Genomic DNA, 15,676 nt, shown 5'->3' on the forward strand with positions numbered 1-15,676 from the left:
AACACATGGAATACATTTGCTAAATAATAACTTCCGGAGACCATTGATACCATGGACTGAATGACGTACCTCTTCAGGAAATGCTGTGCTATTGAGCTCTGCCTCGCCCCACCCCATGGCTGTTTTGTTCTCCTTCTCCTTTCGAAATGTGACACTGCTAACAATCTCAAATGATTACCTAGAATATAGGAAGTCCAGCTTCGTTTACAAGGAAAGGCCTGCTCTGGTCCCATTCCCAGAGGTGAGTGAGTTTTCTTCACATGTTCGAAGAAGCTGCAATTAGGGTGTGGCTCACAAGAGTTCTTTGAAGCAAGGATGTTTATGGGATTGGGAGCATTACAGGTGTCACCACCCTCAGGTTGCAGGCCTTGCTGGTATGACAACAGCACATGGAGTCTATAAAGACGGAGCAAGGCAATTATTTAAAGTTTCTGAAAACTACAATGCAGTCGATATTAAGTATGAGCAAGAAGCGGGAAAGATATAATCTTAACCCAACCCACACGCTGCTTAAATACAAGCCTTGTTCCATTCTGAGCGTTCCTACCTGATTCCTGAGGCCACAATGAAGACACTGCCTGCCTTTCTTCTTGTGGGGCTTCTAGCCCTTTGGATAGAATTACCCTCCACAACTGGGTACAGAATTCCATTCGGTAAGATATGAGCTGTTTGAAAAGGGATTCTGAGATACAGGTCAGGAAATAGCTAAAGCTGGATATCAGTCCTTACTTCCATGTGGTCAGTTTAGGACAAATAACATGGGAAAGTTGGCAGTGCACATTTAATAAACCAGAGAAAGATTCCCTGGTGATAACTAAGGCATTTTAAAATACATGTGTGATTGTGGCTTTTGAGCAATGCGGTTTTTCTGAATTCTGCATGCGGGCTGTGGGAAAGACAAAGGGAATTCATGCAGTATAATCTTATCCATGTTTACTTGGAAGTAAGCCCCTCTATGTTCAATGAGAATTACTTCCAGATAAGTGGATATGTTTGTCTATTCAGCATAGTGGAACTTACTTCTGAGTAAGCATGCAGAGAATTATACTATGAATCCCTCTTTAAGGGCTAAACTACACACTGTGTTAAATGCATAGTGTGTAGATGATCATAACTTTCCCTTTTCCTTTTGTGTAAATGTGTGGGGCCCTGGTCTGGATCAGGACCACCATGTGTGGGTGGGTGGGGGTTAAACCTTTGTACTCAGCCACTTTTTTTCTTTACCCTCCCCCCCCCCACCACCCAGGGCTTAAGAAAAAACAACAACCCAATCAAGTCTACCCTTGAAAACAGCTAGTCTCTATGTCTACCCTTAAGTACTCCAGGGGATAGTCTCTTTGAATGCTGACAGAGTTTTGGAATCTGCACAAGGGCTGTAGGAAGCCAAGAACAATTCTTAACTCTTTCCCAAGCTAAAATCAGATATACTGTATTTTTTATGACATAATTAAATTCCATTAATGTAAGTAAATTTAATTATACCCTTGCTTTCTAATCAAGGGTTCCTAAGGCAACTAACAATAGAGAATGTAAATACAATATAGAACAAGTTAAAACATCAGATTACAGCAAATCAAAAGCAAACAGGATGGCAGATAAAATAATCAACCAAATCAACCAAGTTAATTTTAGGCACCTGCTGAAACAACTAGGCTTTTAAGAGGTGTTGAAAAATAATGAAAGATTACATGTATCTAATCTATAAATTTATGGAACATCTCCTTTTGGGCATATTTTACTGGCTGAATCAACAAAAATGGGCCACTTTGGTTAGCTAGTAGTACTGATTGGAAAACAATGGGAAAGGTACCCTGTGTGGTGGGGCATGTCTGACAAATTTTCAAATCAAATAAAAATGTACTTACATTTAAAATCTGGCAAAGGTTTAGAAATATAGAAGGAGCATTACTTAGCAAGCACCATTATCACTTAGCAGTATCACCTGGGTTTTCTAATCTAGAGCAGTTCTAAATAGAAATGGAACTTCTGAAGTACATGCAGGGAGAATACAAGGTAATCAGGTTCTGCATTCTTCAAATGTGAACTTGCTGATTATCAGTCCAAATGTGGATTTTGCTACAGAGAGTAGGGGTGTACAAACCTCACTCACCGTTCCGCTCCGGGGTCCGCTGGGCGGGGGGGTGGGGAGGCAATCTGTCTCTCCACCCGGAATCCTCCCTGGCTGGTTCTGCTCTGCGGCGAGTCCGCGGAGCTGCTGGCTGGGGCCACCTGAAGCTGAACTTCCGTCCACTGCCGGGCTGCGGCCACAAATGGTGTCCAGGATAGGATTGATTGACTACGTAATTATTTACATAGCCAATAATGGCAAAGGGCAGGGACGCAAATGGCGTCTGCTATGCCGGATGCCATTTGCGGCCACAGCCCAGCAGCAGCTGGCTGCGGAACAAAGAGGACGGATCCGGACCGGCTGGACCCAGGTAGGGTCTGTCCTGACCGGGCTTCGCGAGGTGGCAGGGGGGGGGAGCAGTCTGTTCCGCTATGGACTCTGGGAGACTCATTGGAGTCCATGGTGGTTTTCTCCGCCATCCCTAACAGAGAGCAAGGATGCAGTAAATGCATGTAAATCTGTATTCAGCTACTGGTAAATACATGGTGTTCTTTTTCTATATCTGCAATAGGTTGCTCCGGAAATCCATTTCAGTGCTCTCTGCCAGGATATAGTCGTTGCAGGAGCAACTATGACTGCCCACGAAACCTAAGCTGTTGTAACTTCCGTTGCAGCAGGAGCTGCGGACTCCGACCAGGTATCATTAACTATGGCTAAGCACATTTCTTGTGCCTCTTCTCTCTGTGTACAGTTTGTTATCCTATGCACTGTGTAAGCAGGGAAGCTGGGAACTATGGGAGATTATCTTTATACCAACACTCGTTGGCATAAGATATATACCTTGGCATACCTTATTCTCTGAGGCAACATAAATGGCTAAGTTCTGCCCTTCAAATGTTTATAAGAAGAACATTTAACATATAAGAAGAAGAACATATGTTCAATAAAATATGAGCCTAGGCTCCTCTGCTAGAGATCAGGAAGGAGGAACCTGCTTAGAGTTCTCTCTTTCAAGCAGATAAGATCAGCAGTTAGTAAGAACAGATGGGTGGGGATATTTTCCATGGTGGCCCTGAGGCTGTTGGGTGAACTTCCTGAGGCAGTGCAACAATTCACTTCCCTTTTAGTCTTTAGGAAGAAAAGGTTAAGATAATCTTTTTAAGATGGTCTTTGAGGAAATGCTGCTGCTGCTGCTTTTATTCTGCATTTTGGTTATTGTATATGTTGACCTTTTAATCTTTAACAATGTAATGATTAAATTGCTAATGTAGACCACCTTGAACACAGAATGAGGTGGGATGTAAATATGTAAATAATATAAATGAAAATAATACTTTACTGAATTAGAATTGCTTAGAATTACTCCATACCTACAGTCAGGGCCAGAAATATTGGAACAAGGATAACTGTTTTGGCAGCTGGCCTCTGTACACCACCACATTGAAGTTGAAAGGAAACACACCCAGATGGGAGCGAAGTCAGGACTTTCACCTGTAATTCAAGGGGTGTGACAAAAGTGGGGCACTAACCATTCAGGAAGGACAGCCAGTGGCATACACACACCCCCATCGTTGGTGGCTCAGAAGTAATGGAACGAATGGCTGACAAGCGGCTGCATGGCCAGGTGTGGCCTGTTTCCTGGGTACCCCATGACCAATCAAGCAGAGAAAAGGCCTGGAGGTGGTTCTGAGTGTTACATTTGCATTTGGTAGCTGTTCACTGGAACTCCCAACATGAGGTCCAAAGAGGTGTCCATGCGAGTGTAGGAGGCCATCGTTAGCCTGAGGAAACAAAATAAACCCATCAGAGAGATAGCAAAAACATTGGGAGTGGCCAACACAACAGTCTGGAACATCCTGAAAAAGAAGGAATTAACTGGCAAGCTCAGCAACAGCAAAAGACTTGGAAGACCATGGAAGACAACTAAAGGGGATGACCACAGAATTCTGCTCAGGGTGAAGAGGAACCCTTTCACAACATCTAGCCAGATCAAGAATGCTCTTGGGGAGATAGGCAGGTCATTGTCAACATCTACAGTCAAGAGACGGCTTTATGAATGTAAATACAGAGGCTTCACAGCAAGGTGCTGTGTAACTGGTAACGCTCAAGAACAGACAGGCCAGATTAGCCTTTGCCAGCAAACACCTCAAAAAGCCTGCCCAGTTCTGGAATAAGATTCTTTGGACTGATGAAACCAAGATTATCTTGTACCAGAATGATGGGAAGAGAAAAGTATGGAGAAGGAAAGGAACAGCTCATGACCCAAAGCAGACCACATCATCTGTCAAACATGGTGGAGGCAGTGTTATGGCATGGGCATGTATGGCTGCCAATGGAACTGGGTCACTGGTGTTTATTGATGACCTGACTGCTGATAAAAGCAGCAGGACAAATTCTGAAGTGTATAGGGCTATACTTTCTGCTCAGATTCAGCCGAATGCTGCCAAACTGAGAGGACGCCGCTTCATATTGCAGATGGATAATGACCCAAAACATACAGCAAAAGCTACCCAAGAGTTTCTCAAGGCAAAGAAGTGGGATGTTCTTCAATGGCCAAGTCAGTCACCTGATCTCAACCCAATAGAGCATGCTTTTGACTTACTGAAGACAAGACTGAAGGCAGAAAGACCCACAAACAAGCAGCAGCTGAAGGCAGCTGCAGTAAAGGCCTGGCAAAGCATCTCGAGGGAGGAAACTCAGCATTTGGTCACGTCCATGGGTTCCAGACTTCAGGCAGTCATTGACTGCAAAGTATTTTCATCCAGGTATTAAAGGCGATCCTTAAGTTTGAAATGATGTTGGTTTGTTCCATTACTTATGAGCCACCAACGATGGGTGTGTGTGTATGCCACTGGCTGTACTTCCTGAATGGTTAGCGCCCCACTTTTGTCACACCCCTTGAATTACAGCTGAAAGTCCTGACTTCACTCCCATCTGGGTGTGTTTCCTTTCAACTTCAGTGTGGTGGTGTACAGAGGCCAACTGCCAAAACAGTTATCCTTGTTCCAATATTTCTGGCCCTGACTGTATTTCTTTGCTACGGTGTGCTATGCAATGCCCTGACCTTTCTTATTGGCCTTATTTCAGTATTTCTTATTATTTCTTATTGGCCCTGGTCTTTCTTATTGCATTCCAATGGAACCTTACATATCCATATCCTCTTTCATAGCTTCAGAAATATTTTGCCACTGTATGAGTCAGTCTTTACAGTACCACAAGACTCTTTGTTGTTTATGAGTTCAGATCATTTCTGTGCTAGTCACAAGCAATTTGCTTTCATTTCAAAGTGGACAAAGGCTTCAAAATAATAAGGCTGGGTCATAATTCCACTCCCCCCGCCCCACACAACCCTGACTTTGATTTCACAACTGCATATGCAGGATTATTTTATTTTATTATTATATATTTAAAACATTTCTATAGCACACTTCATTAACAAATTCCAGGGCAGTGTACAGTATTAGTTAAAACAACAATTCAAACTGAGAGAAAAATCCTCAATAAAACAGAACGCTGAACAAAATTAGGCATTAAAACCAGCTAATGCTTGTTTAAACAAATACATCTTCAGCAGGTGAACTTACATGAACAAGGTTGGTGCTTGATGCACTGTAGGGGGAAGAGAATTCCAAAGACAGGGTGCCAAAACCGAAAAGGCCCTCCTCCTGGCAATGGAGGCTGGTGGCTCCAATGTCAATGGGGCGATGTATCCACTCTGGTTTTCAGTCAGAACCGATCAGAACTCTAAAGGAGCTACCCAAGGTGCACCTTGGATAGTTCCTTTAGAGTTCTGACTGGTTCTGAATGAAACCTGGAGCGGATCCACCTCTCCACTTAACACTGGAGCCACCAGCCTCCACTGCCCCGTGGTTGCTGTCAGATGTTCATGTGCAGATGATGGAACAATCAGGAGCCCCTGATCTGTAGATCTTGATGAATAGGCAGGTTGATAGGGGAGAAGCATCAGGTAACTTGGTACCAAGTTGTTTAGGGCCATATATGCCAATCTCATCACCTTGAACTTGGTTCTCTAATGTATTGTTAGCCAGTGCTGTTCTTTTAGCAGAAGTGTAACATGGTTGCAGTAGTCTGTCCTGCTCAGCAGCCTAGCTGCCAAATTCTATACCAGCTGCAATTTCTGGACCAATCTCAAAGGAAGTCCTGCAAAGAACACATTGCAGCAATCTAGTCTTGAAGTTACCAGTGTATGGATCATGGTGGCCAAACTATTCCTATTCAGGATGTGAACTTGGGGGCCATTTCCAGGGGGCAAAAGGGGTGGTGGCAATCTTCCCCCTCCCCACTCCCCAGGAGGCATCAGAGTGAGGTCTGGCAGTTTTGCCTTCACTCTGGCACCAGAGCAAAGCTATGTGTCATCTGTCCAGCAGCAGATTTGAAATTTGATTTATTTATTTAAAACATTTATATCCCACCCTATATCATTAGGACCTCAGGGCGGTGTACAGATGAAATCAATTTAGACAGTATGAACAATAAATAATTTAAACAGCTAAAAGCATATTAAATAATTAAGCAAGCTAATACCAATTTAAAATCTAACACAATAAAACAGTTAAAACAATGTGCTACTTTAGGGAATGCATTTAGCCCTCAAAGGCTTTGATACAATGCCATGTTTTAACTTGGTGCTGAAATGAAACCAATGTCTGTACCAATCAGGCCTCCAAGGGCAGGGCATTCCACAACCGGGGTGCCACAGCAGAGAAGGCCCTCTCCCACGTCCCACCATAGTGTATGTCTTGCACTGGTGGGGCGCAGAGGAGGGCTCCTCCAACAGATCTCAAACCTCGGGCAGGCATATATAGGGGGAGGTGCTCCCTCAAATATCGAGGTCCCAAGCCGCTTAGGGTTTTAAATGTCATCACTAACACCTTGAACTCAGACTGGCTTCTGAGTCGGACCAGGGGGTCCCTGCACAGCCCTAATGCAAACCATAGTTTGGCATAATTTTGAACTGAGCCATTGTCACAAAATTTAAAAAAAACAGTGAGATGGCAATTGTCCATTTATGTTGTTGTGTGATAAATATAAGTAGTGCCCTGCTGGATCAGACCAAGCATCCATCTAGTCCAGCATTCTGTTCGGCCAACCAGCTGCCTGTGGTTAACAATGACCCTGTTGTTCTATCCTAGGCATACCTTGGAGCTGCCCACGATATCCATTTAGGTGCACCGTCCCAGGAATCGATCGTTGTAGGTATGACTACGACTGCCCAGGAAGACAAAGGTGCTGCTACTATAATTGTGCCAGGACCTGCAGATGAGGTATCATCATCACCTATGACTAAGGGCATTTCTTGCATGCCATCTTGTTACATGTAATTAGATATGTTGTCCCTGATGCAACCAGAGAAGCTGGGAGCCATGGGAGGTGATCCTGGCATCAACAGTAGGTGGTCCATTAAAGATGTCATTGCACCAGCTTCACATGCCTTATTCCCCTGGAGACCATAATTGGTTAAAGCGTAACCCTTTAAAGGGACATTAACAGAGCTGTCCTACGGAGGTCAGGGGAAACTATGGAAAAGGAACCTTCACTTCCAAGAAGTGGGGTGGTGGTTTGTTCTCTTCCCCATTTTTCTACTTAGTTATTCTTTTAATTTCCCCCTCCCATTGCTTTCAATGGGAGAGAAAATAACCAGCTCAGTGGAGGCTGGTGGCTCCAATGTTGGTGAGGCTGTGAATGCATTCTGGGTTTCAGTCAGAACCAGTCAGAACTCTAAAGGATCTATCCAATGTGCTGAACCTATTTTGGGATAGGTTTCAGCACCTTGCATAGCTCGCTCATTTATTTATTTATTTATTTATTAATTACATTTATGTCCCACCTTTTTTCCTCCAAGGAACTCAAGGCGGCATACATAATCCTCCTCCTCCTCCTCCATTTTATCCTCACAACAACAACCTTGTGAGGTAGGTTGGGCTGAGAGTATGTGACTGGCCCAAAGTCACCCAGTGATCTTCCATGGCCGAGTGGGGACTAGAACCCGGATCTCCCAACTCCTGGTCCAGCACTCTAGCCACTATACCACACTGTCTCTAGCTCCTTTAGAGTTATGACTGGTTCTGACCCAGAGTGGATTCACAGCCCCACTGACATTGGAGCCACCCACCTCCACTACTCTGAGTTCCTCTTTCAGGGACATAAGATCAGCAGTGGGTGGGAACCTTTTCTGATGTGGCTCTGAGGCTGTGGGATTGATTTGATCAGCATAACTGTTCTCTTTGACCAAGTTTTCCACCCCCCTTCTCCTTTTCACCCCCAGCATAACATCACACTGGAGCATCATGCCTAAGAAATTCCCTGAACACCTGAGACAGGATACCTGGGACTAAAATTCATCAGCTCATTCATCCTTTGTTGCAGGAGATCACTTTTTACCCAATTAGATACTGGTGTTATAGTCTGCTTGATTGTCCTTTCTCATCTGAGTCCCAGCTAGTTGTTGGAAACTGGAGAGCAGGAATCGAAAGGAGGATTGATATATATCTTAAATATTTGTGGCCAGCTACAATGTCTCTCCTAGGGGATTTTCTTGCATGGGTCAGATCTTGACCAGGAAGCACAGACAGGGCAATTATGTACTCAGATCTCTTGGATCAAAGTTATACATAATGACCATGCAGTGTAAAAATGGATCTTGTTCTAGAAAGCAAAATCTCTGTGAAAATGTTTCTCTACGTGCTCCTTGAGCTCCATTTGATGTAGTTTGGTGGTTGCAAATATATGTGCTTATGTCTCAGGTTATGGCTTATTCACGATTTAAAGTTAACAAGTAACTCCTAATCCAGAGCAGCCTTCCCAGTTTATCCCAGTGGAAGGGCAGCTCCATGCATTCATTCTTCTGACAGCTTCTTCCCAATCCCTGCACCAGCCCCAGAAGTGTCTGTTCAGGAGGCAGTGGGATTTGCTTCACTTAAGAGTCTTCCAACATACCCATTGCAAAATATGAACTTTATTCCCCGTGGGTCCAGGATGATGATTCTTCCCCTTCTCCTATTACTAAAGGAAAGAAATACAATTACATAATTATTGTGTAAAATATGTATATGGTGCAACAGTATTATGAAAATTTGTATTCTAATATGTTACAGATAACATAAATTTATCAATAAAATCGCTTGACTCTGTCTTTTTTCCTTTGTTCTCCTGTAGTATGTCAACTTATCTAGCAGAGCTACAGTGCAGACTCTTTTATACCAGTCTATCAAAACTGGAGATTTCCCAGAATGTATACTCCTAGTTGTACTGGCTGAAAATTCCAGACAGGTTGAGGTCCCAAGATACTAGACCTCAGTGGGGAGAATCCTATTCTATTCCTTCAAAAATAGGGGGGGGGGGAGAGTCAGACTCAAATTCATAATTACCACCACCAGAGGGCAGACAAGAACTGTTGGTTAGAGTGAAACCATCCATCCCCTTCAAAAAATCTCCTTTAACTCACTATAAAGTTGACCAAAGATCAGATTTTTGTGAATACAACTATGTCCCATGGGGAACTACTTTCTCCACCCCCCCACCCAGTTTTCTTTTGGTAGGTATGGAACCCAATGTTATTTATAGGATAGCAGAACAGACCACAACTATTCAGGCTTGGAATGTTAAAAATGTTTAAACACACACACACACACACACAGTCATAATTTGTTGCACCTCGGTGTTCAGTCATGCTGGCCACATGACCACGGAAGCGTCTTCGGACAGCGCTGGCTCTTCGGCTTAGAAACGGGGATGAGCACCGCACCCTAGAGTCGGACACGACTGGTTGGGGACACCTTTACTTTTTTAATGAGATGGGAGGGAGGGGGAAACAATGGCATCCAGTCCCCAAAGGGTCAAATTCAGCTTGTTTGCAATCTAAACTTGACCCTTTTAGTGCTGTGTAGCTGCTATGGAGAGCTAAAAGGGTCAGATTTAGATTGCAAATAAGCTAAATTTGACCCCTTTGGAGGCATGTAGTGTTACTGACACAATTTTTCCCAATATTTGTTTTCTTAATTTCTTTTGGGATGCCCCGTAAACTGTGCCCTGGGGGTGGGGGTCCATGGGGCAAAAAAAAAAAATGGCCTTCTGAAGTTGCCCTCTCCCTTTGTTATAGGATATTGTCAATGTGATGATGGCCAGGCTGGGTCCAAAGTTAGAGGGGAATTTACTTTGGCAACTGACCATGTGATTTGGTCATGCATGCAATGTATTTCATCTACAGCCTATTTAAAGACAGCAAATGGGATATACAACAAAATTGCTGCAGTGTGTACCAACTGAAATGAGTCCTCCTGTGCATGGTTTCAACAAGGTAGCTATCCCCTCTTCCAAGCCGCTTGTCTCAGGTGGCAGATCAGCAGGGGTGGCTGATCATCCCCCCACCCCGCCCTGGGCTCCTGCTCTTCTCCTGCTTTGGCAGGTCTCACAGGCACAGGGCTCCCTGCAGCCACTGCCTATGTGTCCATCTGCCCCCCTCCACCCTACAGCCTCCGTGCCTTGCTCTGAAGAAAGATCCTCCTGAGAAGGTGGACTGGGAAAGAGACAGTGCTCTTGCTCTCTTCCTGAGGCATGGGGGAGGCAAAAAGAGGAGGAAACAATCAAAATTGGAATCAAAGACTGGACGTGCATCCTTACAGAGGCAAAGGCAGGGAAGAAGTAGAAATCATCCAACGTCCTCCTTGCGGTGGTGCAGGGACAGAGCTCCAGGGAATTACTCAGGGTCAGCACCAAAGAAAATTTTATTTATTTATTTATTTATTTCATTTCTATACCACCCAATAGCCGAAGCTCTCTGGGCGGTTCACAAAAATTAAATTCAAGCAACACACAATAAAACAATTTAAAATATACAGAACATTAAAACCACAATATAACAATACAACCACAATAAAACCTAGCAGCAGTGCAGGAGTTTAAAATACAGATTTAAAACAGCAAAGATAAAAATTTAGAAAGCTAAAATGCTAAAATGCCTGGGAAAATAAAAAGGTCTTCACCTGGCGCCGAAAGGAATACAATGTAGGCGCCAGGCGAACCTCACTAGGGAGCTCATTCCAGAGCCGGGGTGCCACAGCAGAAAAAGCCCTCCTCCTAGTAGCCACCCGCCTCACTTCCTTTGGCAGGGGCTCACGGAGAAGGGCCGCTGATGATGATCTTAAGGTCCGGGCAGGCACATATGGGAGGAGGCGATCCTTCAGGTAACCTGGCCCCAAGCCGTTAAGGGCTTTGAATGTTAACACCAGCACTTTGAATCGGGCCCGGAAATGGACTGGCAGCCAGTGCAGCTGGAAAAGTACTGGTGTAATATGAGCTCGCAGGCCAGTCCCTGTTAACAATCTTGCTGCCCTATTTTGGACCAGCTGAAGTTTCCGGACTGTTTTCAAAGGCAGCCCCACGTATAACGCATTGCAGTAATCCAGACGAGAAGTTATCAGAGCATGGATAACTGTAGCAAGGCTATCTCTGTCCAGATAAGGTCGTAGTTGGTCGGTAGGCGGTCCAAACACAGTCGGTAGGCGGTAGGTAGAAAAGGTTGGTAGGCGGTCCAAACACAGCGAGTTCCAGAGAAAAGCTAAGTTATCCCAGAAATACAAGGCAGAAGTCTGAGAAATAGTACAAAGATATTTCTCCAGCACTCCGTGCCTACAATGGAAGGCCTTTTAAGCCTGAGCCTTCAGAGCCCAAAGCAGAGCACAGCTGTAGGCCATCAATGCCTTCATGAACAGAGCTGTATGCGCAAGATGCGCAGGTGCTTCACGTGATTAAGGATCTTGTACAAGCAAGATTCATTGAACTCATGGAGCAGCTATGTGTGTATAGCCATGCACACATAGATGCCCCTTTGCACAAGGGCCTCCTTCACTACCTGCAGGGCATCTCTGTGGATCAGAGAAAATATACTCCACACAATTATAAGAACATAAAAAGAGCCATGCTGGATCAGAGCAAGGGTCCACCTAGTCCAGCATTCTGTTCACACAGTGGCCACGGGAAACCCACAAGTAGGACATAAGTGCAACAGCACCCACCCACCCATGTTCCCCAGCAACTGGTGTACATAGGCCTACTGCCTCTGATACTGGAGGGAGCATATAGCCATCAGGACTAGTAGCCACTGATAGCCTTCTCCTGCAGGAATTTTTCTAACCCCCTTTTAAAGCCATCCAAATTGGTAGCCATCACTACATCTTGTGATAGCAAATTCCATAGCGTAACTATGCGCTGTGTGAAGGAGTACTTACTTTTATCTGTCCTGAATCTCCCACCAATCAGCTTCATGGGATGACCCCGGGTTCTAGTATTCTGAGAGAGGGAGAAAAATGTCTCCCTCTTCATTTTCATTACATTTTCATTACACTGGCTCTCTTCATTGAGAGCCAGTGTAGTGTAGTGGTGAGAGTGACGGATTGGGAGCTGGGAGATCCAGGTTCTAGTCCCCACTTGGCCATGGAAGCTCACTGGGTGACTTTGGGCCAGTCACAGACTCTCAGCCCAACCTACCTCACAGGGTTGTTGTTGTGAGGATACAATGGAGAGGAGGATGATAATGTAAGCTGCCTTAGGTTCCTTGCAAGAGGAAAAAAAGCGGGATATAAATGCAATAATAAATAAATAAATAAATTTTAGATTTAGACCTAGCATCTTGCATGAAAAGCATGTGCAGTTCACTGCTGTACACACTGTAGCCCACCTCCTCAAAGCTGTTTGACCCTCTTTCTTAAAAAAAAAAGTCTACCCCAACAGTGATTAGCTAGCAAGACCCCCGTCTTACAAGATAGGTCCTCCCCACCTTTGCCATTCTTGACAGTGGATAAGATTTCTTCATGTGTCAGAAGGAGCAAAGCTGTAACGATGGTGAGGCTCACAGATTTTCTTGGCAGGAAGGGCTTTAATTTTCCAGACCATACCGAAATATTGCAATTGTTAATGCCCACTGTTTCCAGGCCACACTTGCTGCTGTTGCAACGTGACATGTAGTCTGTGAAGATGGGAATAAAGCAATCATTTAAAAAACAAAAACAAAATCCAAACCTGCAATGCAATGCAGTTAATTACCATTAGGTATGAGGAAGATGAGAAAAAGATATAATCTCTCAATTTAACCCTTAGCATGGTTTAATACCAGCCTTGCTCAACTGTAGGTACTTGGACTTGATCCTTGATGGATCAAGACACTGACAGCCTTGTAGGGCTTCTAGCTCTTTAGATTCAATTACCCTCCACAACTTGTAGCAATTTCTTTTGCAAAAATATCCCTCGTTTAATATTAGCAATAACTTCATCACAATAATGATTCCCTCTAGGTTTTATGTACTTTCCTCATTCTTTCTTGTGATATCAAACACCAGTAGAATAGAATAAAACTTTATTACGGTCAAAGACCAGCTCAAAAAAGGAACTACATTAAAATTATCTGCCATATATCCCCAATCAAATTAATAGACACTTCAACACAGTGTAGTACTAATGTGATGCATATCAGCCATATTGGGTGAATGGCATTACTCTCCAGACTTTGTCTTTCATCCATCTAGGTAAGTCCGAGCTCCCTCAGCATCCTTCTTCGAACACCTATCGCGGCTGCAAAAAAATTGGCGACACTATACGTAAATGTCGAATTAGTGTCAGACAACAATATGTAGACATATTGTTGTCCTGTACATCCCGGAAAGCGATTTATCAGTGGGGAGATGAGTGCGGCACGAATATCTCTATAAAATATACACCACAGCAAAACGTGCTCTGTAGTTTCTATCTGTTCCATGCCACAGGGGCAGAGGCGGTCTGACCAGGACCAGTATGTTTTATCTGAAGACTTGAGGAATTTAAGGTGAAAAGCAGGGATCGAAATGTTTCAGCCACAAGCTCTTTTCAGTTACCATTGCATGACGGGAACAGTAGGAAGCCTGTTCTACTAATGTAGGGCACCTGCACGATTTAGAACCCTGATCTTCTCGGGTTCTAAATTGTGCTGGGAATTCTGTGTGAATAGAGCAGGCCCACTGCTGCAGAAGTTACCTCTGTGATGTGTGGAGGGCAATAGTGCCTGAAACAGGGGCCAACTAGAGGGAGGGAGGGGGCTAGCTTGGACGTCTCTGCTCTTCCTCTCATTACATGCCCTGAAGGGCATAATGCCTGAAGAGAGCGGTGGTGTAGTGGTTAGAGTGTTGGCCTGGGACTTGGGAGATCCAGGTTTTAGTCCCTGCTCAGCCATGAAGCTATCTGGGTGACTTTGGGCCAGTCACTGACTCTCAGCCTAACCTACCTCACAGGGTTGTTGTGAGGATAAAATGGAGAGGAGGAGGGGGACCGTGTAAGCCGCCTTGGAGGAAAGGTGGGATATGCAATAAATAAATACATACATACCGGGCTATACAAACAAACATAAATAGTAGCTCCCACTTTTCAACATTACAGAGCCTGGAGAAGTCGCATCCGGAGACAGAAATGGCAGGTGTACTGTGATGATGAGCTGTTTCAGCGCATTGATCACATAGTGGCTACCCAGATGGGTTCAAATGCTGGCTTTTCTGTTATGAATCCTCTGCAGAAAGAACATTAGGGAATGTTTTACAACCCCAGGGCAGGGTAATAACGTCCAAGCGTACATGGGACCAGGCTGCAGAGCTGCAATTTTATGTCGTCTTAACTGGCAGTAAGTTCTATTCAGCTCAGCGGGATAGAGCTTGGTAAGGCCGCTCTCCCATCCCACGGCTTGCAGGCGAGGCAGATTTTCCCCACACCACGCTGGGAGTAGCATGGGTGCCAGCGGCATGCCATGCATCCACCGGCAGTGACAATCACGTCGGGCAGGCCGCCCCATTAAAAGCCGATGCCAACTCCCCCTCGGCAGCATTTCGCCACTTTGGCAGACCCACCCAGCCCCCTAAGCTAGCAGCGTGGGGCTGTGTATTACATAGGAACACAGGAACATAGGAAGCTGCCTTATACTGAGTCAGACCATAGGTCCATTTAGCCCAGTATTGCCAACACTGACTGGCAGCAAGGGGTCTCCAGGGTTTCGGGCAGAATTCTTTCCTACCCCTACCTGGAGATGCCGGGGAGTGGATCTGGGACCTTCTGCATGTCAAGCAGGGGCTCTTCCACAAGCTACAGCCCTTCCCCACAGTGACCTACTTTTCGTTAGTTGTTCCAACTGTCTGCAAGGAACACCTATGTTGCCTACTTCGCACGGTACAGCTCACAGGGTAAAGTAGCTCAGAATTCGGCCCATCTGGTTTGTGCATTTCCTGGCCACATCAGGCAGGCTGGATATGGGGTGGGGGTGGGGGAGATTAAGTGCGGTCTATGCTAGCAAGCTCCCTGAGGTATCTTAATTGCGATGGTCACGTGCCAAATCACCTCTCACCACCATCCAGCTGAAGGGAAGATGGTGAGGGAACTGTCCTTGTGCCTTGGGGTCGGTTTCCCATCTAAGGCTGTCCAGCTGGAGGTGGGGAATCTGTCAGGTGGGCACCTCCTCGGCATACCTTCAAGGTGAGCAAGCAGTGAGAAGTGTGGATAAGACAGTGGACTATTCTGGTACTTGAAACTACAGGTAGTGTTAGGAAGCCTGCACTGTTGGGGTTGCGTTAGATATGC

At 45.0% G+C, this 15,676-nt stretch overlaps 1 protein-coding gene across 1 annotated transcript; it reads left to right on the forward strand.

Annotated features, from left to right (window-relative positions):
• The first annotated feature begins 565 nt into the window (after positions 1-565).
• Positions 566-9,225, forward strand: LOC146348770 (waprin-Enh1-like). Its single transcript, XM_084848383.1, has 4 exons — positions 566-653; positions 2,640-2,765; positions 7,222-7,353; positions 8,355-9,225. Exons 1-3 carry the CDS (start codon positions 566-568, stop codon positions 7,350-7,352), a joined length of 345 nt encoding a protein of 114 aa, XP_084704509.1. The 3' UTR covers position 7,353; positions 8,355-9,225.
• Positions 9,226-15,676: the final 6,451 nt, after the last annotated feature.

The sequence above is a fragment of the Heloderma suspectum genome, chromosome 4 (assembly GCF_057233095.1).
Source record: "Heloderma suspectum isolate Gila_16-S chromosome 4, 16-S_ref, whole genome shotgun sequence".
In the NCBI taxonomy this organism is placed as follows: Eukaryota; Metazoa; Chordata; class Lepidosauria; order Squamata; family Helodermatidae; genus Heloderma; species Heloderma suspectum.

Bases quoted from the DNA above. Each gene is read 5' to 3' on its own strand.
- LOC146348770 (XM_084848383.1), top strand. From the start codon at position 566: ATGAAGACACTGCCTGCCTTTCTTCTTGTGGGGCTTCTAGCCCTTTGG. The intron at 654-2,639 runs GTAAGATATGAG...TATCTGCAATAG, and splicing joins TGGGTACAGAATTCCATTCG to GTTGCTCCGGAAATCCATTT. The intron at 2,766-7,221 runs GTATCATTAACT...GTTCTATCCTAG, and splicing joins GAGCTGCGGACTCCGACCAG to GCATACCTTGGAGCTGCCCA.